At 37.0% G+C, this 23,637-nt stretch overlaps 5 protein-coding genes across 5 annotated transcripts in view; 3 read left to right on the top strand and 2 right to left on the bottom strand.

Moving 5' to 3' along the window:
* Positions 1-173: 173 nt before the first annotated feature.
* On the bottom strand, positions 174-4,312 carry LOC113672922 (peptidyl-prolyl cis-trans isomerase B). Its single transcript, XM_027189265.2, has 5 exons — positions 3,955-4,312; positions 3,230-3,290; positions 1,980-2,012; positions 1,254-1,438; positions 174-520 (listed from the first exon to the last, which is right to left on the bottom strand). The coding sequence occupies exons 1-5, from the start codon at positions 4,150-4,152 to the stop codon at positions 383-385; spliced, it is 615 nt and encodes a 204-aa protein (XP_027045066.2). The 5' UTR covers positions 4,153-4,312; the 3' UTR covers positions 174-382.
* Positions 4,313-5,375: 1,063 nt separating this feature from the next.
* Positions 5,376-8,023, bottom strand: LOC113672923 (peptidyl-prolyl cis-trans isomerase B). Its single transcript, XM_027189268.2, has 5 exons — positions 7,786-8,023; positions 7,102-7,162; positions 6,957-6,989; positions 6,456-6,640; positions 5,376-5,827 (listed from the first exon to the last, which is right to left on the bottom strand). The coding sequence occupies exons 1-5, from the start codon at positions 7,987-7,989 to the stop codon at positions 5,702-5,704; spliced, it is 609 nt and encodes a 202-aa protein (XP_027045069.2). The 5' UTR covers positions 7,990-8,023; the 3' UTR covers positions 5,376-5,701.
* Positions 8,024-8,171: 148 nt separating this feature from the next.
* On the top strand, positions 8,172-13,265 carry LOC113672921 (peptidyl-prolyl cis-trans isomerase B). The gene is made up of 6 exons (XM_027189264.2): positions 8,172-8,580; positions 9,745-9,858; positions 10,551-10,611; positions 11,354-11,386; positions 12,071-12,255; positions 13,075-13,265. The coding sequence occupies exons 1-6, from the start codon at positions 8,446-8,448 to the stop codon at positions 13,195-13,197; spliced, it is 651 nt and encodes a 216-aa protein (XP_027045065.2). The 5' UTR covers positions 8,172-8,445; the 3' UTR covers positions 13,198-13,265.
* Positions 13,266-14,758: 1,493 nt separating this feature from the next.
* LOC113672924 (zinc finger CCHC domain-containing protein 24) lies at positions 14,759-17,955 on the top strand. The gene is made up of 2 exons (XM_027189269.2): positions 14,759-14,945; positions 16,463-17,955. Exons 1-2 carry the CDS (start codon positions 14,931-14,933, stop codon positions 16,724-16,726), a joined length of 279 nt encoding a protein of 92 aa, XP_027045070.2. The 5' UTR covers positions 14,759-14,930; the 3' UTR covers positions 16,727-17,955.
* A 1,273-nt stretch (positions 17,956-19,228) lies between these two features.
* Positions 19,229-23,637, top strand: part of LOC113672933 (glycosylated lysosomal membrane protein B) — a 5,174-nt gene continuing 765 nt past the window's right edge. Inside the window, exons 1-4 of the mRNA XM_089204946.1 lie at positions 19,229-19,358; positions 20,247-20,699; positions 21,484-22,013; positions 22,861-23,637. The exon at positions 22,861-23,637 is cut by the window's right edge and continues 765 nt beyond it. Of these exons, the coding sequence (XP_089061072.1) occupies positions 19,248-19,358; positions 20,247-20,699; positions 21,484-22,013; positions 22,861-23,038 (1,272 nt within the window). The 5' untranslated portion in view covers positions 19,229-19,247 and the 3' untranslated portion in view covers positions 23,039-23,637. The remainder of the gene's footprint in view (positions 19,359-20,246; positions 20,700-21,483; positions 22,014-22,860) is intronic.

The following is a 23,637-nucleotide window of genomic DNA, read 5'->3' as shown; positions in this document are numbered from 1 at the left end:
TCAGATAAAGCTTCAACCGATATTCTGGGCATAAATTCATTAGTTTTTATTTCAATTTTTCTTTTTTTTTTTTTTTCATTTTGTTTCCGATGAAAATAGTTTCTTCACTAAGATTTTCGTCCTATCCTTTTTAAGAACAAACCAAGATAAGATAAACTAAAGAAGGTGTGAAGTTTTCCTGGTAATAGGATGTTGTGGAACATTTTATTAAGCTTTCAGAAATACATGGTGTTACGGTGTCTCTTTTAATTTTTCGAGCCGAGACGTGAATGTCTCTCACCTCTATACTTTTACATAGCTGATACATGCGCCACTTTCTTAAAAATAGGCTAAAAAAACCTGAAATTTCTAAATGCAAACCATGAAACACTGAACAGCCCCACTACACAGACACACCCGTCTTGGAAACTTTAAAAGGCCAGTTGAAACCTTCCTCGAGACCAGAATCAGAAATGACCACCGTCTGATCTGGATGATCTTTTTCGTCAGTATTAAGTCCTTCAATGTGTTTGACAACTTTCTATTAGGAGAGAGCGGAGGATTATCCATTACCAACAATCGGTATGTAAAATTTTTTTGATAAATCTGACACCAGGGAAATGTGCAAACGCGTTCTTCTAAATATACTAATATTTATCTCATGCTGGAGAAAATACAGCGAGTCAGGAGACAAGAAAGCCCTTTCAGAAAAATTTCCGCAACCTTGTGTAAATTAATCAATGTGTTCACATTGAGTAATCACCAAGCAAATGGAACAGTCATCCCAAGGAAACCTAATGGTGAGTTCAAAGATCCCGCTTGAGTAAGGAAGATGTTACATGAATATAATGCCCCTACGTTCCCACCTTATGCCACAGCGAAGGCTGATCCCAGCATTTTTTGATGGAGGAAGGGGGTGCAAACTTTCATTCATTGATTCAGTCATTTCATTTCCTTTCGTTTTCCTTAAGACACTTAAACCCTAAATAAGCTAGGATAGCACAAAAAATTATTATAAAAGGCTGACTAAAGACCTCGTATCGAAAGTTTTACTCTTCAACCCTGATGTTTAACCTCTTTAACCTCAAAAGACGAAAACCTTAGAAATTGAATTAAATCTCTCTATTAGTCAACCTCTGAACTTAGAATCTTAACGCTCTTATCTCAATATGATTGATCCATCTGTATGCTGTCATGCGTACTTTGTATTTTGTCCTGGTATCAAGTTTGTGACCAAAAGCGCGCGGTCAGCAAAATTATAAAGATAAACTTACCATTCCTTGCAGAACTTTTCCAAAACACGTGTGCTTGCCATCCAGCCACGACGTCCTAATAGTTGTGATGTAAAATTGTGAGCCGTTGGTGTCTTTGCCGGCGTTCGCCATACACACCCAACCCGGCCCATAATGCTTCAGGATAAAATTCTCGTCATCAAAGTACTTGCCATAGATGCTCTTAGCTGAAAACATCAAAATTCAAAAGTTAAAATACTACACATGCAAACTCTGTTTACTCTGAGGAAAACCTACAACTCTTGAGGTCCGATTGTATGATTAAAGTTTGATTGACAGACTGGCTGACTGGCTGACTGATTGACTGACAGGCTGACTTACTGACTGACTGATGGACACACAAACAGAAAAACAGGCTATTGGATGATTAACTGACACATTGACTTACAAACTGACTGGCTGACTGAACGATGGATCAATCTATCAATCACTCGTTTTATTGATTGATTGATTAGTAGCTTTGTTGACAGTATAATCCTGAATTAACGCTCGCTCAGAATTTCGTATGGCAACCAGGACAATAGCTTCCTTGACTGATGTTCAAAGTATTTAAACACACTGCAGCTGCAAGAGACCAGCTTTCAAAAGCATCCATGTACAAGGCCATTGTCCTTTTCGACTTTACCTAGAATATTTATGACGTGCTACTTTTCAAATTTTCTAGAATTCGACTGAGGTTTGTTACAAGGCTCAAGTTAATTGACTTACATCCAGATCCGTCTCTGTTGGAGAAGTCTCCTCCTGTAACAGCACAACAGAATAACAAATAAGTACGCTCAGGAAAAACCGACAAGGTAGGGATTCATGATAACATATTTTTCAGAGTCAAGAGGCTTACCTGGGTTACCGTGGCAACCATTTTAATCCAAAACAAAGTGCGCGTAAATAATAATCTGTAAAAGATTTTCGTGTCAATCATATTAGTACAAAGTACCACTCGGCCGAGATGAAGACAAGACATACTGGAAACGAAATGACACCGAGAGAAATGTTACTGTTTCTCAGGCCAGTTGCCATAACAATTCGCACGGACTCAATCCAACACGCCATGGGGCCGGCGTAACTGTGAAATCTCGGTGTTAATCTTCCGAAATGTACCACCACATGGAACGGCTCGGATGACACGTCTTGATTGAGTATTTTAAGTCGTCACTGTAGGTTTTGACTACTGCCGTAACTGGTAAGCCAAGTAAGTCACTTAACGTAAGCAAAATTGAGAGAAGGTGGCTACATGTAGATGCGTGACTGATGCACCCATGCGTCATGTGACATGAACAAAGAAGAGGTTTGTTACATCATAACAAGATACATGAGGGAGAGAGGGAAAGCAATAGAGGTCTTTTTTTAACCGTGTCTCTAGGTCTAGAAGTCCATTGGGTTTAGAAATATTCAATTCATCCTTTTCAGTTTTGATTGCACCTATAACTGGCTAGTAAGTTAAGGTGGTTCTAGAAACCTAGAAAACTAGCTTTGGTTTTGAAATTAAAATATTAATAATATCAATAACAATGATGATAATAATAATAATATTAATAATAACATTTTTGTACAACTGAGAGTGGCAAAGGATTTATTCGTGACGCTTGATTAAGCCCAAAGTAAATACGTGTCGCGTGAATTTTACATAAAGGCAAGTTAAAGTGAGATTTGATGTTTTCTCTTTAAATTCGTGACACGTGATAAACTGTTTAATATACTCACGATGCGTGAATTTTCAGGAACGGAAACAGGCCCCGTCCCCCTCTGCTTCCTTTATAAGTGATAATTTACTTTACCCACCCACCCCTTCAAAAAAAGAGAAGTGATCGACTTTGAAGAGAGTAATTGTTCCCTCCAAAGTACAGCAGCGTTGCGTGACAACCCAAAGAGCGCCTGCGAGATGACTTTAACGACGAGCAAAGATTCATCAACAATATTGAGAGATAAGGACTGAGGAAACTGCAGGTGTTTCAGCTCACCTTGTATCATAAAATTCCTTATCACACGATGAAAAGTAGCTCCTTTGTAGCCATAGCCAAACTATCAGATGGGAAAAAGAATTAAACCTAATTACTGAAATATACGCATTCATTTTCCTATTTATTCATTCAATTCATTCAATTTTTCCTTCAAGTAATAACTTTCTCACTTTGCATACGTTCAACAGACCAAGGAGGACAGCAACTTGGAATCTGAGTTGTAAGACAAAGAACCCATCATCCGTACACAAACAAAGATCTTTGTCGATATCAAGCTCCTCTGCGTTAACTGGCGATCAAGGGACCTTTTTGTTTTTCTTAGGAAGCGCGAAAGTATAACAATACACGAGTCAGCGGTTGAATGAATGAAAGAGAATGAACGCGCTAGGCCTCGCCTTTGATCCCTCGCATCGATGTCTGCCACAAAGGCCTCTGTCTATCACTTTAAGGTGCGTCGAGGTCGAAATCGAAAAAATTTGCTTGGCAAGGGACAACGGCATGAGCGGCTTGTTACCTTCAATATTTCAGGATTCCAATACAGAGTACATGCGACATAAACAAAACTGTATATTTTATGCTGGAAGGAAAGATCGAGGTACTGGCAGCAAAATATTCTCACACTTGAATGTAACGATCACCCCATAGACGAAATTGTTTGGCTACGCTCTCTCCAAAAAAAAAATGCAATATCTCATGTTTTCCGAACCAAAATAGTTTTTACTTACCTCATGTGAAGCCAGAGCCTCAAAATTTTTTACAGTCTTAGGGACAGTTTTTCCAAATAACCCTATCACTATCTTTCCCACCGCTTTGTCTCCAATACTGATATCAAGGTATGCTTTACTTGTCACCAAAGCATCGGAATCCGCGCTAGCACAAAGCGCGTGTACGAAACAAACGGCTAAAATGAAAATGGGGATCATCTTGAACAGGGACGTTGGACAACTAATCGCTGCAGTTCAGTGGATGGAACAAGTAAAGACAACTCGTTTTCTTCGGTGCAGCTGATTAGATTTAGTCCACGTTTAATGGTCTCAAATTCACTGCCACGTATGCGTTAGCTGATCAATGACCTTCTGTACCCTTGTTTGTCTGTCTTTTATCAATGGAGATTGTTCTCACATATGTTCTGTTCTTAGTGCACAATCCGCAATCGGTGTGAAATTTTTCGAAACCATACGCAGTGTACATTTAAGCGCATATGTCTGACTCACTTTCATTTGGTCATTTTGACAGTTTCATGGATGTTTAGTGATTTTGTTCCTTCAAAAACCGTGACATCCCTTAACTAAATGTTCCAGAGGACAAATTCCGCTCCTGTGTCACGAAATAACAGTATTAGAAGGAAACGAAACTGGAAAATGTGGCACACCTCCCTCTAGTCTCACCTTGTTAAAATAAACCCCTATTAAACAATCATGTGGTTGTGAAGTGACGAAGAGCCAGCAGAACAGAATGATTTCTTTCAAAAAGCCTGCATTCCATATGGCCGGATTACCAGTCATATCTAGGCGACTGCACTGACCAAATGACAACGTAAGCGGAATAGAAAGGAGTCTTAAAAATCATCGACTTCACTCAATTCCATTGCCCAAATAAGCATCCTTGTTACTTCAAGTAAATACCGCATAGGTATAAACAATAAACAACGCATTTGAGCTACCTGCATGTAGACAAAAAGTGAAGTACAGTGACATCAAAGGGGAGGTGGGGGAAAGAGAGAGAGAAAACAATAAACAAAAATAGGCAGACTTGTCACTAAAGCAGCCAAGTAGAATTCGGTACAACATTCATCAAATATGAGTGAAATCTAAAGGATTTAATAAGGTTAAAGGGTTAGGCACCTGTGCAGAGCTTGGAATTTCTTCCATTTAATTTTAATGATTTTCAAACAGCAATAGGCCAGGTGAACATGTTTGCAAACCATATCGGTTTGAGATTTTGTTGGTTTCTTTTAATTTGTGTTAATGCTACAGTACGACGAGCAGAAAACTCTTGGGGGAAAACAACCAAATACTTCAGGCATCTAGGGTGATTTAATCTGAGGTGATCAGAGGAAAACAGGATGGGAGGTTACTACTTGTTTTCAACCTTGAGATAGATCAAAACTTTTCAAACCAGTATCATAAGGAATCAAACACACCTGTTCACTTAGGGACAAGTTTTATTCCAGGTTTTCAAGAAATAGCGAATACCTTTGGGGGCCTCCAATTATGAAAATACATGTGGTAACAATAGTTTCTAAACATGATTTAAATAGATCTACCACAGCCACTAGAGGGATAAAAAATTGTGGAATTTTAGGATAACCTGATACCTGGAAAGATTTCCACAACAAATTTCACATGATCATACATTGTTAATTTCCAATACATTCTGCACACTTACATGACTTTTAAAAGACTGCTAAGACAGCTGAAAAAAATCTACACTACACAAACAATGTCAAACATTTTATGCTATGATGAATAATTAGTCATCTTTTTGAACTTGAAAAGGTTTTTCCACCGGAATTGAACCACAGTCTGCTATTTTGACATCTTTAGCTGGTCTGTCACGGGTATCTGTATCTGTTTTCTCTATTTTTCTGACAATATCCTGGTAAAGTAGATATAATAATGCATGTCAGCATTCAAAGCACAGACAGATTCCAGGCTAATAGAATATTTGACACCTTAAAAGTGTAAGGAAGGAAGTGAGATGAACAGTCTGTTTCAAGTATTCAGTTAGGAAACAGAGTGTGACCATACGCAGAGCTCAAAGTGAAAATGAAGGAGGATTGGTAGAGCTCACGATGAAAATCTGGGTCCTGTTCAAAAACTCTCTCTATCTGACTCTACCTTGCCTCTTTCACAAACTGAGCCACCTTTATATGAATTAAAGTTTTTCAACTTAAGAAGTTTAACATTTAAAACTAACTTAGTTTCAAAATATCAAATGCCATTGGGTGGAAAACAGACCCCTTAAAATCAACCCTCAATTTTTCATTTTTTTCAAAAATGGAAATTTGAGTTGAATCGCCCCTGTAATATGGTAATATGACAAATTGCTGCAAGCAATACTCTGAAGAGGTCAAATGGTGAGTTGTCCACAAAAACATGACACCTCTCAAATAAGTTGCCTCTTTTTCACAAAATTCAGTTTACTATCAAACATCAAAATCATGGATAGATTTTTAGTTCGGAAAACTGGAGACGGTACACTATAACATCAAAACATTTCTTACCATGCCTTCCAACACTTTCCCAAATACAACATGTCGTCCATCCAGCCAAGAAGTTTTTATAGTTGTGATAAAGAACTGTGAGCCATTGGTATCTTTACCAGCATTAGCCATACTCAGCCAGCCTGGGCCATAATGGTTTAACTTAAAGTTCTCATCTTTGAAACGATCCCCATAGATGCTTTTGCCTGAAACACACTTGCTCATATATTTAACACATAATCAATGTTGCAAGACTTGTCTTACAGTATCCTAGAGAGGTTAATGGATAAGATTACCATAAATAATCTAATTAGCACCCATTTAATTTATAAAAAAGAATGTACAAATTCAGTTGGCTTAAACCAAACAATTAAGTAAGCTCATGCTGCATGGAGATGAGGGGGATTCCCTGAAAAAATGGGAGAGTGGACACATAATATATCAGTAATTATGCTTTGCTTGTGGCTTTCTCCAATTCAAACAAATTAATATTGATTAAAGAAAAAAAGGTAATAGACCCACCGCCAGTTCCATCCCCATTTGTGAAATCACCACCTATATGAGATATCAAGTATAAATAAGTACTTGATAATATACATGTACATTACTGTAATCACACAGTGAACAGAATAATCATGCTTTTAAAATTGGTTTGAAAAAGAACTACCTTGAATCATAAAATCTTTAATGACACGGTGGAAAATGCTACCCTTGTATCCAAAGCCTTTCTGCATATGGGAAATAAAAATTGCTCTTGTTATTATACAGTTTTACATTACTGTCATTACTGTAATGCTACAATACCACCAATCATATCAATTTGTGCAACATGACATTGTTACTTAAAGCATCATTTTAAAAGTTTCTTTTGAATAATGTTGACATGAGCTGTTGTGCTCAAACTTGAATTTCAACTAAAACACAAGCCGTGTAGACATTTTGATGACACAGTAAGCTGAGTAAAACATTGTGTCCATACCCAGGCTCACATCATTATTATAATGCAAATATTGGCTCATCATCACTATCGTCCCCAAGGTGTCTCTTCCTAATTCAGCCAGAGACAGGGAAAGAAAGAGAAAGAGACAGAGATAACCAATGTGAAAAAACTTGTCGTCGGGGAGGGCAACATCCTTGATTGAATAATCGCCACTTAACGCCACGAAAAAGGTTCAATAGCAAGTAAATTTGGTGCAGATACATTTTTCCAACGCATGCACGCAATAAAAACTAGATTTTTGGTCTCGTCTGGTGAGTAAAATTCTGTGTGCCCTAAAATTAATTGAATCAAAACTTCACATTTTATTAACTATTCACATCTTTTGAGTCTTTCTACAAAATCTAATCTTACCACGTGGGTTGCAAGTGCATAGAAGTTATCCACAGTCTTGGGAACCACTTTTCCAAATAACCCAATCACAATTCTCCCTTCTTTCTGGCCTCCGATCTCTATGTCGAAGAACACCTTACTTGTGACAAGAATATCGTCTTTATTAGCTTTAGCGCCGAAGCACGCGCACGCCATGGCCACGAAAAATAAAACGAAGAGAGCCATTTTCGTTCCGCCGCTTTCCGTGAATACAGCACCAGAAAAATTTGAATGAGGTGAATTAAACGAGCGTGGACCAATCGTATTCCAGGTTATTTACAACCAATTGCATCTCGACAACTGTCCGAGCTTTGTTCAATGGAGGTCGAGGGGAACTGGTATTTGTTCTATTCCTGATTAAACGTGGCAGTTATTTATACAGTCAGAAATCGTTGCCAGTGATTTAGACGGCCTAGCTATACTATATGAAATAATTGCTTTATAAAATTGCTATTTTATTTCCTCAATTGTTTTAAATAATAAAATATTGACGCGATAACTACAGTTAAAATCACATGAATTACTGAATAGCTTGTATCTGCTTTACTGCCGAACTACTTCCGGTTCTTATCCGCGCAAAGCATTACTGCAACTTTTCCTTCATTCCCGTAGTTTAATTGTAGTGGTGTTTCGGAGAATTGAATGACTTTTCGTGCCCTCAGAATCATGAAAATTGCAGCAGTAGTTACGTTTGCTATCTGTGCCTTGGTTTTCCTTCTTTTACCAGACGATTCGCAAGCTGGAAAAACGAAGAAAGGTCCACTGGTCACGCAAAAGGTGAGTACATACTCCATTGCTGTTTAGAAGCTTCAGTATAGTACACTAAACAACCAGTGAATAGGCTTTTCTCCGTCTTGGAAGCAGGGAAGACATTTTGTACAGCAGAGACAATATCAGAATTTGCTTACTCATCTTAAACTCTGATACAAATCCGATGAATTGGTCTTACTATTTTTACCGCACATACAATTCGTTACTCAATAACAGACAACAGAGTATAGTTTTTATTAGTAATGGATAATTTGTCGTAAGCTAAAAGGTCGGTCAGTAGCTATGAATGTAGAAGCAAAGGTAGACGCAAATTAGTGAACAGAGAGAGATGTGCATATCCTATTTATTAAGACGGTTTCCTGTGCAGATTTATTGATGTCTCTTCTGCAAGAGCATCTCCTATTTGACCCTCCTATGTACCCCTCTGCATAAACCCCTGAACAGATCAACCCCTTTAATATTATATAAGTGGTAGGGCTTGAAGAGGTAACTAACTTAGCTGCAAGTCAAATACTCAAAACTTAGGATTTCAAAGCCTTTTTCTAGATGTGAAGATATATTGAAATCTCTCAAACATCTCTGGTGATTCATTGAAATAGTTGTAGAATCAAAAGCCAACAGAAGGTGGCAAATGGTTTATTCATGATGTGTGATTAAGGCCAAAATTAATAGCATGACACTGGTAATTTTACTGTAATGCAAGTGTGATTAATATACGTGACCTGCGAACTTTATCTTCATCTCCTTGAAAACCTAAAGATTTCCCTGAAACCTCACACACAGAAGAAATATGAAGATTTCCCTTTTAAATTGGTGATGCATGAAACAAATGTGACATGTGCTTAAATGTGTGTGCTAAACAGGATCAGAAGAATTGAAGAGCATGTCAAAATAAAAACATTACTGCTGGCCCATTCACATACCAAGCACATCATGACTTGTTTTCACATACAAAGATATGGTCACTTGAGATGTAGCTCGGGGAAAAGTCAGGTAACACATGCTACAGTAAAGAAATAAATATACTTTAATCCTACCAACAAAACCTCTATAACAAAGGGTGGGATTTTAAATACCTTACTGATTATAATTCATCAATTGCTTCACTGGATTTACTTCACTGTAAAAGTTATGTAACTATATTAATGGTACACTAATTTATTGTTGTAGGTTTATTTTGACATTACACATGGAGATAAAGAGGTGGGAAGAATTGTGATCGGTTTGTTTGGAAAAACTGTGCCGAAAACCACTAAGAATTTTGCAGCTCTAGCTTCTGGAGAGGTAAAAATTTACTCATCTTGAATAAAGGTTTCCATATGCTAATGGTTCTTCTAGCAATTCTTTATTTGTTTTCTCTGTGATCCATTGGTAGCTACTATGTTTCCTGTCACTTGTCTGTTATTTCTCAAAGTGAAAATGTGTCATGAAAATTGCTGTTAAATATTGGAGAACAAGGCCTAAGTTTTTTTTTTAATTTTTTTTTAAGAGAATAAAAGATGGTCAGTTGATTTCACTTAATAGACCTCATGCATCAAATCCTTAAAACACTGAGATGAAAATAATTCCCATGTGAGAACAACATGAACATTGACAAGCCTCAAGTGGTGCAAATGAGGCCTAGGGTTTACTTTCTGGGACTGGAGAAGTCATATGTAAGAGCTGTGTCAATTAGCTTAACCCTTACACAACCAAGATCTTGTTAGAAATATTCCTTAGTTTTTTCCATACAATTTGTGTTGTTGGTGTGAAGAAGCTGGTATTGGATCAACTAATAATCTTCTAATTGATATTTTTCTTTATTTTCATCACTTGTCTGCTTGATTTTATATTGACTCTGTAAGGAGTAATGTAGTCTTGGTTGTAATTGTATGATGATCTTAGGAGTTGCAGGTATTAAAAATCTTTCTATGAATAATGGGCTCATTTTTGTTTGATTTGCAAGTAAAATAGGGTTTTTTGCTCTTTTGTTTCAGAAAGGATTTGGCTATAAAGGAAGTAAATTTCACAGGATTATTCATAATTTTATGATTCAAGGTAACACATTTTAGAACTTCCATATAATTTGTTTTATCTCCCAGAGCACTGATTTGTACACTACTTCTAACAAGGTAGAACCTATAGCCATTACTACATTTCCAGCATATTGACTGAAGTGCTCTCCTAAATGTAACTGTTCAATCTATGATGAAAAAAAAATTGCATCAATTTGGACTTCAGTTCTCCCTTAACCGTCAAACTCCCAGAAGTGATTAATATGTAACTTCTCCCCATAATATCCATACATTATCCAGCCAACACGTAATGAGGATATTCAAACTTATCAGGTAAAGGTTGGTGGTCTTGATCTAACAACAAATTCTTGTGACTTATTTACAAGGAATGTGTAGCAGCTGGAGGGGAGAATTAACAATCAGATCCTGGGAGTTAAAGGGTTAAAAGAGTATCTGTCATAAATATAATTTTGAGAAACATCTTTTGCATGACACATTTGAATAGAAATTGGTAAAAAACATTTCTTCATGAATTATGCCAATTGCTAGGGAATGCTGTATAGTGAGAACATTTTACAGTAAATAGAACCACCATAGCTCATCCCAGTTTGTGTGACCACCTTGCTGTTCCACCATGCTAGTTTCTGTTTTGGCATTAAACAAAGAAAGATGAAATAAGACTTCTCTCTTAATCCTGGAACACACAAGAGGAATTTATCACTTTAATAGTAATGTAATGAAAATCATGCTTTTATGAAAAGATAAAAAATGTTTTCTTTGTTCAGGTGGAGACTTCACAAAAGGAGATGGAACTGGAGGTAAGGCTGATAACACAGCTAGCTGTAAACCTGAAAGTGGAATTAATGATAAGAATCCAGGATAACACTTCAGTTCTTCAACCTCATATCCAATACAAAACCCTGTAACTGTTCTTATTTAGATCTTATAACCATTTTTCTCCCAATATCTAATTTGTTATTTCCTTACTGCTTGTCATGCAATTCTTACACTTTTACTGTGGAGAATTTGGTATTGGCTCAACCTATAATCCCCCAATTAATATTTTCCTTTATTCTCATCACTTGTCTGCTTGATATTGTACTGATATTTGAAAGAGAAATTCTGTCTTTCTCACTCATGGGAGTTAAAGGGTTAAGAAGGAAAAGTAACCTCTAACCTGTACACTTTGCCAAATGTAGAGGATAAATGTTTTGGCATAAACCCTTCCTGACACTTTAAACTATGATAGTTGTAAAGCATGACAATGAGACATCTGTGAGGACATTGGAAGGCTTGCATGAAGACCAGTCCATTCAGACTCCACACCACCCTTTCCCCCCCCTTCCTCACCCTTGCCTCCCCCCTACCTACCCTTTTTGCACCCCACCCCACTCAATCCAAACATCAGACCAATGATGGCCCTTATAATCTTTTACTCTGTCTTGAATGTTTTTCCTAATTAAACTTTTGAGAAAAATAATCTTTATTTACCTATCAACCAGGTAAAAGCATATATGGTGATAGATTTGATGATGAGAACTTTAAGTTGAAGCATTATGGTCCAGGCTGGCTGAGTATGGCTAATGCTGGTAAAGATACCAATGGCTCACAGTTCTTTATCACGACTGTAAAAACTAGCTGGTTGGATGGCAAACATGTTGTTTTTGGGAAAGTTCTTGAAGGAATGGTGAGTTCAGAAATATATATCATTGTTTTCTTTGAAGAACAACGTTTTAGAATTTCAGAATTTTGAATTTTTTCAGAATTGTGATCAAACTGAAGAATTCAGAGATCTTTTCGATTGAGTGTCATAAAACCAGTAATCATAACAGCCAATTAAAAGAAAGGATAATACCTTCAAGAGCCAATGACATCTCTCAGTAACACAACCTAACTGCGTTAAGTGCAGCCTGGAAAATGCTGACGACCAAGCAGTGATTGGTTTTAGTTTTGCCTCTGACTGGTAGAGAAAGTGGTACGAGTTTTTTGGACCAACCTCAGGGAGAAGTAAAGCAAACACAAACAAATCCTGGATTTCTGAACCTCAATTGAAAGTTGCTCTATCAATTAACCTCACCAATTCACCGATCCTTTTTCCTAATAATTGCTATTCCCAGGAAGGTTGTAACGAGTCTGAGACACACTAGGAAAGTTAAATTCTGGTACCAAAGTGGATTTTTATTTGTCAATTGTGTCACTGAGATGTTGGAGTTCAAGATATCCCTTGTAAATGTGTCTTATGAGGGCAATTACTCATGCTAGATTAGACATGGTTTGATGCTACTCTGGTTTTGTAAACTAGAGTAGCATTAAACCTTGTCTAATTGTCCACCTGGTTACCATGTAAACTTTAATATATTTCGTGCTAGATTCTTACCAACCAAACGTCCCACTTACAAGTTACTAGGAGAATGACTATATGTAATATGTTTTTAGCGTATCTTACACAATGCTCGCTAAAACAGTTACTAAGTCAATTGCACTGTTCTTAAAATAATTCTCACAGGATGTTGTACGCAAGGTAGAAAACGTAGAAGTGGACGGGAGTACTCCAAAGAAAGAGGTGAAGATCGCAGATTGCGGAGTTATTGAGGTTGATGAGCCCTTCAACGTGGAAAGGGAAGATTAGCACCAGTCTCTCTTCAGTGTGTTTTGTAATGCGCAAGGATTTTTAATAAAATACAGTTATGAATTTGATTTGACTGCTCTGTGCTCGAGCATTCTGCAAATTCCAGTGCATTTCATCTCGGTGTTTCAGAAAGAAATCCCACATTGTGTCTTTGTTATTTCGTTTGTTTAATGACAAATGAACCATCTTTCCTTGGCACTCAGATAAACAAAACCTTAGAGTAGATTCATCGGTGAATTTACTTTACGTAGAAACTCCCTCTCTGGCTGTCTCTGTTGCTAACTAAGCACAAATGTAATCAGTGTTTGTTTGCTATAAACCGGCGATTAAGAGAAATGCGATGTGGGTGTGTAGTATTAAAGGCGATCGCTGTCGTGTTTCCTTGTAATCATTGTACAAGTACGCATTTTCTCTTGATCAAACTTGGACAAAACTATCTTGGGTTGCGTGAGAAGTTGTTCCTACAGAAGAGCATTATCGCTGGGAAGAAAGAAAAAAACTTGAAATGTATTGCATACATAAAATTTCAGAATCGAGTTGGGAGAAATAGGCTAAATAAGAGAAAAGAGCGGCTAATCTCGTCTTCTTTCGTCCAAGTAGAGATAAATTTACTTATTTCGGGTGAGTCAATCAGACTTTCAAAGAAAGTCAGTTTTCTTTTAGAAGAATGGATTGAAGGCATCTTATGCACAGAAATTTTGGAAAATAAGGCCTGACGAAAAAAACTCGGGCCTGTACGGGATATGAACCCATGACCCATGAAAATCATATATGTGAGTGCGGATAAAGACGTGAATATGAAAGCAATAACGGCCTGCGTACACATTCACCCCGACAACCAGCTTCGTAACTCTGCCTCCTTTGCAAACTGAACCTCGCCAGGGACCCCACCGTCAGTTAGCATCGAGAACCACGGGTGACAAGTAGTGGTGTGGTACCCGGCGAAGCACACTTTGTAAAGAAGACAGGGTTACCAAGCTTTGTCGGGGTGAATGTGTACGCGGGCCGTCAGAAATGGCTGAACTGGAAATGCGGCTTGGCGTCGGTTTCACGGGGAAGATTGAATTTGTAGTGAATTGAAATGAAACTATCGTATATGTGCTTGGATTCTGCGTTGGAATTGTGGCCTCCCGGTCTTTTTGAGCTTGTATTTTTCGCTTCTCGGATCGAGCATCCGGAAATCTCAGGAGTGTTCTCTTATGTGGTAAAACTCGCCCGAATGGGTTTCTTTTCAACATAGTAAGCGGCAGGAGCCCAGGAGACTCCCGTAAGCGGTCAGATAACAAGTGATATACTGTGGAAGTAAGGTGAGGTATTTTTATTGAGAATATGACTGTATTTTTTTTATTCCTGAAAGCGGTCGTAAATATTCCTGTACAAACTCTAGATCTTATAATTTCGCCATGACTTCCTATTTTGCAAGATGATCATCTCACAGCTGGACCTTGGGCCGCCTGTGAAATGACCTGAAACTAAATTAATCGTGAAAGTTCTAAGAATTTAACAGCTTTCCGAGAAATGTGGATCTCCTTATTTCTGATTGGAAAATTCGTGTACCTGTAAACATTTCCGGTCAGGAGATGGCTTCCCATTGGATAATGCAACATTTAGTGGGATTGTGCATCTACACAGTTCCTCGTTATACTGAATAGTTTCACCGATTCCGTGTGAGGTTTCTGTAGTTTTCCAAAATCACTTTTAAATTCTGAACTTTCAGTTCTCAACGTCGAAATATGTCGAGTGGAAAGGTAAGTGTCTGAGCGAAATTCAGAGATTTCGGTCAAGTCAATTAGGCTTAGGAATAATGCACTGTGTCTAATTGAGAATTCAGAAGAGGATTTCGATTTCGGATTGTTATGTCTAACTTTTCATTCGTAGTCTAATGGTTTTAAATTACTTTAATGGTAATGCTATGTTCTAACCGAACTTGCCTTGGCTTTCGGTGGTAGCTGTTTTGATGAAATGTCACTTCCGTATTGCAGATGAACTCTCCGCGCTTCGTGACATTTTTATTGAGGCAATTTTGCTAAATTTTTACATATATTCACAAATGAAAACCCTCTGGATCCGATATTATCTGACAGACTCCTTCGCCAAAGGGGAATAAGTTAGGAAGAAGTGAAATGAACATATGAATTGGCGAACTCAAATACGAGATAAACACGTTTTCTCATCGACAACCGACAGGAAAATCACTTTGGCATAATGTATATGACAAGACCCGTTTGGAAGTGACGACCTTGTAAAGATCAATGTAGAAGACAGAATGTTCACTTCATCATGGTTCTTTTAGTTCATTTTGAGTGAGATGCGAAAATCTCCAACAATTTGAAAAAATTAATCATAAGATATTTGTAACTTTCTTCAGCATCGGTAAAGGCCCGTTTAAACGGTTTCAACATTTGCTTCAACTTGCATTCAACGCTTTGTTGAACCAAATGTTCGGTGCGTTTGAACAGGTCGTCCAACATTGTTGAAAACGTAAAAATGTTGAAAGCGTGTTGAATCAAGGTTAAATCGGTTTAAACTTTCATTCGGTTTTCCCTTGTTCTTGAAAATGTTGAATGGTCCGTTTAAACGGTTTTAACATTTACCCAACATCCGTTCAACTTTTGTTGAACGAATGTTGGTCAAATGTTGAAACTTCTGAAACGGGCTTTAACATGATCTAAAATTGTCCGCTAAGAAAAGCCAATTGGTCGAAGTCTGATGGTCAGCGAGAGCTAACAATCACAGATCAAGACTCTTATTCCTCCATGCTAGAAAAGCTTCCTTCTATGATTGTTCAAAGATTAGATTTAGTCAGGGGCCTCTTGCTCTCGGTTACTCTTTCTTGACAAAAAAAGGAAGTTTTCCTGACGAAAGCAAATTCATAAAGCAGATTATCAGTACAACATTAAAGTTGTTCCTATGAAAGTTTGCCTGACTGATTTAGCCAAGACGCTATGCAAACAATCCTTTCTTCAGTAAGGCTATCGTCACTTGACGGTAGAAAAAGTGGCTACGATGTAAACCCAAGTGCAATGTGTATATGTTTCTGTGTATGTCTTACACCAATTTACGGGAGTTTGAGAGTGTTTTGTTTTGTTTTGTTTGTGTTTTGTATATTCTATATATGGTACCCTTATCAAGTGAACAAGTTGAGTTGTAAAAATTGTAACCTGAATTCAAAAGTAGTGGTATTGACTGATGCCTTCACAAGAAGAGCGCCGAATAAAAATAACGTGGTTTTAACTATACATTCCATTGCTTATATTTACGTCAGACACCATACCAAGGAGGTAGGCGTTGCTTTGGAGAATACAGATGTCCTGAGTGTAACCGTGGGTGGATGAGCGCCAACAGCTGGGCTAACACTGGTCAGCAGTGTCAGAATTGTAGTATTGTGGTGTACCCGCATACGCAGCGTCCACTGCATAAACCTGACGGGCTAGACAAGGGAGATGTCTCTAAACAACACCCTCAGCACTTGTGTGAGAAATGCAAGAGACTGGGGCACTTTTGTGGAGATCGTGACCGTTACCACTGAAGAACTGTTACCAGAGCTTACCGTTTGATTAATCATAATTTCTGGACGAGATACATGAACTGATTTATAAATGACGACAATGTAATTTCTTTAGAATTTTTAAAAGGCTTTACTTATACGATAAGCAGTTGAGAAAATACAAGATAGGTAAAAACAACAAAACCAGTATCCGTAAGAGTGGCAATTTCACTAATATTTTAAAAAATTTTTAAAAGAACAGGGCATTTCGCAGTAAACTTTTCAAGAATACTGGTAACTACATTGAATTATTAATTTCATATTGTCAGTTTCTTACTAAAGAACTTTTTCTGGGAGTTTCTAGGGAGTCTATAACGTATTTATTTCGGTGGAATAGTGGTCAATCATTGTAGGACTGTGCTTCTTCGGGGCGTAGTGATGAACATAGCCAGGGAAAAAGTAAAAGCTACACAATATTAAAATGAAATAAGGCTTCCAACCCATCGACTGTTGTACTGTGCTTAAGTTAAGAAACATTATGTATGATTCACAAAAATCTCATCCCTACTCCCTAAAACAGTAAGTCAAGTACCTCAGGGTGACATTTTGGTGCAAAACTGAACCATTGTGAATTTTGTTCGCAGCTGATACAAGAGAAAACCGTCCTTCTTCAGCTATCCGCTTTCCATAGTCCTCGATCGACCTCTAAAAGGCGTACTCACCTTCTTTTAGCCTTTATTTTAGTAATAATAGCAACAACAACAATAATAATAATAATAACAATAATTTTATGAACTTATGAGCGCTTACTACATGACGTAATGATCGCATACAAATTGACCAATACTTGAAGAGTTTAAACGAGGCTTAAACAACTATTTAAATCATTTTCAAAACATGGATGTAAGATCTAGAGGCCAGAGAGTGAATTCCAGAGTGTGTTGAGGCAAAAATGTGTTGATTTACAGTTCTGGAATTCAAGGGGCCGACGGAACTATGTCGATTTCACTTCTTGAAAGGCAAAATGTTTTTTCGATAGATACTCAAAGTTTATTTTATCATTTTCCTAGTATACAATGTTTTCTAAATAGTTTTTGTTGTTTTTCCTCTTGATTTTAAATAATGATAATAGGTTATAATAACATTTTGTGACTGATCAAAGTAAGTAACTCAATACTTCCCACATAGATAGTAAAAGCTGTCTGCGGTGTAATGCTAATATTGTGGAAAATTTCTTGATTTAATATCTAATATATAAAAAAGGGAAACAATTTTTGAGCCGTGTGTGGATGATGACATTTTCTACCTGCAACTCAACCGTCTATCGTTTCGTGTTGAATTTGTCTCAATTTACTGAGATGTGCATTGGAAGAGATCAGTGGGGCGGATAAAGAAGGAGAGACTACGGGAAAAACAAAGCTTTGTTCACCTCTCTCCATGCTGCCCTTTCGTTTGTATATATTTCAGTCGTCCTCACTGAATGCCTTAAGCTCTTCTGCCGGGCAAATGCGAGACAGCTAGAAATAAGCCACCAACTACAACTGAGGTCTTGTTTGTCGTTATTTAGTTGAATCTTTTCTTGATCCTTCCTGTCAGGTATGAACAGATCACCTCAGCTTGGTCAAAGTGAGGGTAGACTTATGAATAAAGGGGGTGAGTTTCTAAAGAAACTATGGTGCTGCATCGATGGGAGAGTATAAACGGTAAATTAGTGTTAACAACTGAGTTGAAAACGTAAATTGACCACTGAGAAGAGTTTAAAGGCTGATGTTTCAAGAGTTAGCCCTTCGTCAGAGCAATTGACGAGGGGCTAACGCTCGAAACGTCAGCTTTTAAACTCTTTATGGTGGTCAATTTATGTTTTCAACACAGTTGTTAACACTAAATTACCTGAGGGTAGACATAGTACCCAAGCATGTAAAAATTAAAATCACTTTTGCCATTCTCGTATAAAGCAGCAACTTACTTCGTTAACAGACAACATAAAAGCTGGCTGGTGATATATTTTCCGGATGTTTTAAAACGGGCGCATATTTAAAACGTGAAATACTGCATCAGTGTTCGTTTGTTGAAGCCGATAATAAATTTCCGGCCATTATTTGCACACAGATGTGCCACCACCTAATAGATTGTTCAACGGGGAAAAATCAGATTTTCATAAAACATGTCAATGTGCCTGTTTTTAACTAGCCAGACATTCCTGACAAAAAAAAAGTGGCGCTAAAAAATTATATTCTCGCGACAAAAGAATATAAGACCATATTTTTATTGCTAGAAAAACGAGCTTGCATTTCGGCAGAAACAATGCGGACAAAATAATGAAAAAGTAAGAGGAATTTCTTCATAATTCCATTCGTTTTTTTATGTTTTATTAAAAGAAAACGTACCGGCCAATTGTTAAAAAGGTGTTGTTGTACCTTTCCTTGATATATCCTTTTAAAGCAAAACTACTATGATTTTCCCTATTACTTCCCCCCCCCCCCCCCACCGTCCTGACTCTTACCACCCTACTAATGACGGAACAGAGTCATGACAATCACATGACTTCCTCTTTCGTGAGGAAATGGTTCCCAACATGGCGGGCTATGTTGAATTTCTAAGAAGGTTTCTTATATTTTTTGTTGCCTTTCTTTGTTTATCATCTGCGACTGTGCCTAAGGATCAGCAAAGAAAGGTAAGATGGGCATATAGATGCAACTTTTCTGTGGTCTGGATGGTGTTTTGAAACATTTTAGTCCTGAATCAACGAAGGCTTGCATTGGCTCTGACTGTCGTTCATAATTTCTCAGATAACATACTTGTAGTCCTCTTTACGATAAACAGACAAGCAGTTTGCACAAACGTTAAGATAGCATGTGAAACCGGAGGGACATTACCTGGGCACAGTTTGACGATAATTATCACTTGCAAATTGTAACTCCTAAGCGGAATGGACCACGAGCTCGAGTACATATATATCGTATATAAATCCTAGAAGACAAATCTACTTGACAAACCAGTTGTTTGAAAGAGAAAACCTTAAGAGATGTCACATAAAAAACAAACATTCATATAAAATGTCGCTCTTAAAAAAATTTGCAAAAATTTGATGAAAAGTTGTGGCCTTATATGTTAGCCAATTTTTGAAAGAAACTGAAAATTAAATCCATCGAGAAAAAAGCAAAGACTATACACAAACATGTTAGTGATAAAGCTAATTAGTGGGAGTTATATTTAATAGACATACTTACGCTTAACCCTTTAACTCTCAAGATCTGATCGTATATTCTCCCCTCAAGCTGCTACACATGAAATTTTCTTCATAAATCAGTGACAAGAATTTGGTGTTAGTTCTACCTGATAAGTTTGAGTCTTCCCATTACATGTTTTCTGGATAATTAATGTCTGACTATTTAAGGGAGAATTTACAAGGTGATCATCTCTGGGAGTTAAATGGTAATTTCAATTGAAATTTCCAAGAAAAGTTGATGCATACTAACAGCACAAAGAAATTCAAAATTCTAAAATTTAGAATCTTGTTCTACATCTTAAATATTCCAAAAAATCTTTTGTTTCTTTGCAGATTACCATTAAAAGTATACCATGCCCAACAAGTATAACAGAGTGCAGTAACACAACTTACATCATTCATGTTATTGCTGAGAGTACAGATAAACAGAATTCCATGCACTATCTCTGGTCTGTCATTGGTTCTCCAACTATTATTGCAGCTTACTTTGACAGTACAGATGTTAATGTATCAATTGATTGGAACCATGTCTTGAATAACAATTCCACAGAGGGAATTACGTTTACACAAACAAGTCTTCACATCACAGCACTTGTTATTCCAGCTATTTATGAGTTTCAGGATAAAAAAGATGAACTGTTTTACACTGAGAAAGATGTTGTGAACACTATTGTGAAACATGGCTTCCAGGATGAGGTAACACACTGGGAAGAACCTGAAATTGATCACAAAAACAATGTGACAACTTTTAGAGGGAAAATGTTGGGAGGAACAGTTATTTTTCAGGTAAGAGATGATAGTAATAATAGTACCAATGATAGTTAAAATAATGGATCAGTGTTAGTATCTGAACAAATGTGCACCTACCCCTCCCTAACCCAACATTAACCCTAAGTTGTTATCAGTCAATTGTTGTCAGGTTAGGGGAGGGGTAGGTATGCAGTTGCTCAGACACTGACATTGATCCCTTTGTTTAACCCTTAAACTCTTATGTTTGACAAATTCAGAATTTCTCCTTAGAATATCGATAGAATTTCAAGTGATAAGAATAAAGAAAAATATCAATTAGGAGTTTATCAGTTGATCCAATATTAAACTATCCAAACTAACATCATAAGGGAGTAAGGTTCTTAAGAAACTTTAGTGCTGCAATTGATTTGATAGTGTAAGTTGGCCACTGTAAAGAGTTTCAAAGCTGACGTTTTGATTATGAGCCCTTCATTTTTCACTCTGACAAAGGGCTAACACTCAAAACATCAGCTTTGAAACTACTGTATTTATTCGACTATAAGCAGAGTAATTTCTACATAAATCAAAACTGAAGTGAATGAAAATTTGAGATCCAAGGGGGTCTCAGCTCATAGCCAAAAGTTTTTGATTAATAATTACATCATCAACTCAGTTGATAATGTAATATTCTATGGCACAGAGATTGACTCTGGCTTGGTTGATTTGGTGATCTCCCTGTGGGGGAGTATACAGTTCTCCTGTGTTGCTACCTTAACAGTACCTTCTCTCTATTACTGCCACTGAAACAAAAATTAACCACCTTTTATAATCGTTTCTACAGTGCAATGCATCAGCAATCAAGGACAGAGAGTCAATATTGCCACATCAACAATTCTCCAGCAATTCTACAGTTTTTACACTGACACTTCATAAGTTAACAAATCTCCAACACAAAGGGCATACTCGATTTATATTTGAATTGGTCTCATTTTCTGAGGATGACAGCTCCACTTGTGTTATAGCTCAAAAGTCTCTTGATGATGAACACACTCCAGCTGTTTTTAAAACCATTGTCATCAACAGTACACTTGGCAGTCATTCATCATACAGTGCGTGGAAACCTGTAGCCTACCTGAAAGAGTCAAGGAAACTAAGTAACCAAGTCCCTTCTTTTTCATATTTTGGCAATCAGCATCGGTTTATCAATAATAAACAGTGTCAAACTCTCCCATCATCATCCTCTACAGAAGACTTCATCAGCATAGTTTCACATCTGAAGGGGAACTTCATATCAAGTCAAATGAATATTTCCTTTGGACAACAAAAAGATGGCTGGTATGATGGCCCAGAGGGTTCCAGATATCTCACATGGTAATCCTATTGATTTACTGTTATTATTATTATTGATATGGTCATTTTGTTTAAGTGCTTTGTTATCTCTCTGTGACATCATGTACAACTATAATCTGTTCACCCAATTACTGAGGAAAACTTCTAGATAAAGAAGGCCTTATGATGTGTTCTTTCCAGTTTATAAGCATCTGTTAGTTTTTCCAAATGTGAGCAGCCATTTCCCAGTTTCATGATCTTCACTTTCATATTGTTGCCCTGTGTAAAGCCTTTCTATGGAAACAAGTTTCATTGCATAACAAAAAATATAATTTACAGAAGGGCCTTTAGCAAATGATCTTTATTATTAACAGTTGTATAAGAAAAAACTCTTGTTGGAAGGTAATACATTCAAACCTGTTAAGCAGCACCATATTCAGTGGTCAGTTGTTAAAGTCCCAAAATTCCCCCCCCCCCCCCCCCAGCCTTAAGAACTGTAATTTTTACCTCCATCAAGCAGTCACTTCTATTGAGCATCTGTGATAACTGTTGAATGAGTGGAGCTTGTATTAAGCAGCAGCGTATTAAGCTTTCATTCTGTATTTAGCAGTCTGTTGTCAAAGTCTCAAACTTTTTCCAGTTCAGTACTGCAATTTTCATCTCTGTAAAGTGGTCACCCTTGACTGAGTCTAAATGACCTGTTTGTATTGGTGACTGGTTGAACTGTATTTGGTAAGAAGTAAGTATTAGGCAAATTCCAATAGAAGGTTGTGTGGATTGTAGTGACAACATACAGTACATGTAGATGCTAATTGTCTCTCAGAAATCTGGTAATGTAGAACCCAATCATCCTATATCCTGTTTGCTCATTTGTTTTTATTTTTCTTAGGTCTGCAGTGGTGGGCTACGGAACTCCAATCAAAGATGACTTTTCTATGCTTGTGTGGTTGATTATATTTATTGGTTTTGGCACACCCATGCTTCTAATTTTTATCACCATAATTTATGTTATTATCAAGAAGGTCAAAGCCAAGAAAGCAAAATCCTCATATGGCATGATTAACTAACAACAATAATTTCAATGTCCATAATGTTCGCTTTGTAAAATGTATTCTATATACAAGGCTAAAAAAAAAAAAAAAAAACATTAAAATGTTTAAACCAAACGTTTTTGGCTGTTTGCCATCATCAGGGTTTTTAATTTTTTTTAGCCTTGTATATAGAATACAATAATTTCAATGTTTTTAAAACATGTTAAATTCATACACAGATAATTAATGGAACAGATGTCCTTTACACCCTAAGAGTTACCTGCATCTAATTTCTCATTACAGTAATACTGCTGAATCATTCATTAGGATCATGAGAATAAAGGAAGCTGTGATTGTTAATCAAATTCTCCTTGTCAGTACCAAAGGAAATGTAAAGAGAAGAGTGTAAAGAATATGGATATTGATGTTAGGTTGTAAAGGGTTAAGAACTTGTTCAGGTGTTAAATAATTACATTGAATACTGAGCTGATGGACATGATTCAAGTCTTTTTTGCATTGTCGACAGTTTCCTTTTGAGTCTTGAGGTACTTACCAATTTTGTCAGGTCATGATGTTCAGTGTTTAGATCATGATTTGCTGGACAAAATTAGGCAGGGTTAGTTTTAGTGGCTAGA

The sequence above is a fragment of the Pocillopora damicornis genome, chromosome 4 (assembly GCF_964200805.1).
Source record: "Pocillopora damicornis chromosome 4, jaPocDami1.2, whole genome shotgun sequence".
NCBI classification, from domain to species: domain Eukaryota; kingdom Metazoa; phylum Cnidaria; class Anthozoa; order Scleractinia; family Pocilloporidae; genus Pocillopora; species Pocillopora damicornis.
This window is presented reverse-complemented; position numbering and strand designations above follow the sequence as displayed.

What these genes read in the sequence shown, in the direction of transcription:
- LOC113672921 (XM_027189264.2), top strand. Translation starts at nt 8,446, where the DNA reads ATGACTTTTCGTGCCCTCAGAATCATGAAAATTGCAGCAGTAGTTACG. An exon ending in GTCCACTGGTCACGCAAAAG is followed by an intron (nt 8,581 to 9,744) that starts GTGAGTACATAC and finishes TTATTGTTGTAG; the next exon opens with GTTTATTTTGACATTACACA. An exon ending in TCATAATTTTATGATTCAAG is followed by an intron (nt 10,612 to 11,353) that starts GTAACACATTTT and finishes TTCTTTGTTCAG; the next exon opens with GTGGAGACTTCACAAAAGGA.
- LOC113672923 (XM_027189268.2), bottom strand. Translation starts at nt 7,989, where the DNA reads ATGGCTCTCTTCGTTTTATTTTTCGTGGCCATGGCGTGCGCGTGCTTC. An exon ending in TAAAGATTTTATGATTCAAG is followed by an intron (nt 6,990 to 7,101) that starts GTAGTTCTTTTT and finishes TATCTCATATAG; the next exon opens with GTGGTGATTTCACAAATGGG. An exon ending in AAATGGGGATGGAACTGGCG is followed by an intron (nt 6,641 to 6,956) that starts GTGGGTCTATTA and finishes AGTGTGTTTCAG; the next exon opens with GCAAAAGCATCTATGGGGAT.
- LOC113672922 (XM_027189265.2), bottom strand. Translation starts at nt 4,152, where the DNA reads ATGATCCCCATTTTCATTTTAGCCGTTTGTTTCGTACACGCGCTTTGT. An exon ending in AGGCTCTGGCTTCACATGAG is followed by an intron (nt 3,291 to 3,954) that starts GTAAGTAAAAAC and finishes CCCATCTGATAG; the next exon opens with TTTGGCTATGGCTACAAAGG. An exon ending in CAACAGAGACGGATCTGGAT is followed by an intron (nt 1,439 to 1,979) that starts GTAAGTCAATTA and finishes TGATGTTTTCAG; the next exon opens with CTAAGAGCATCTATGGCAAG.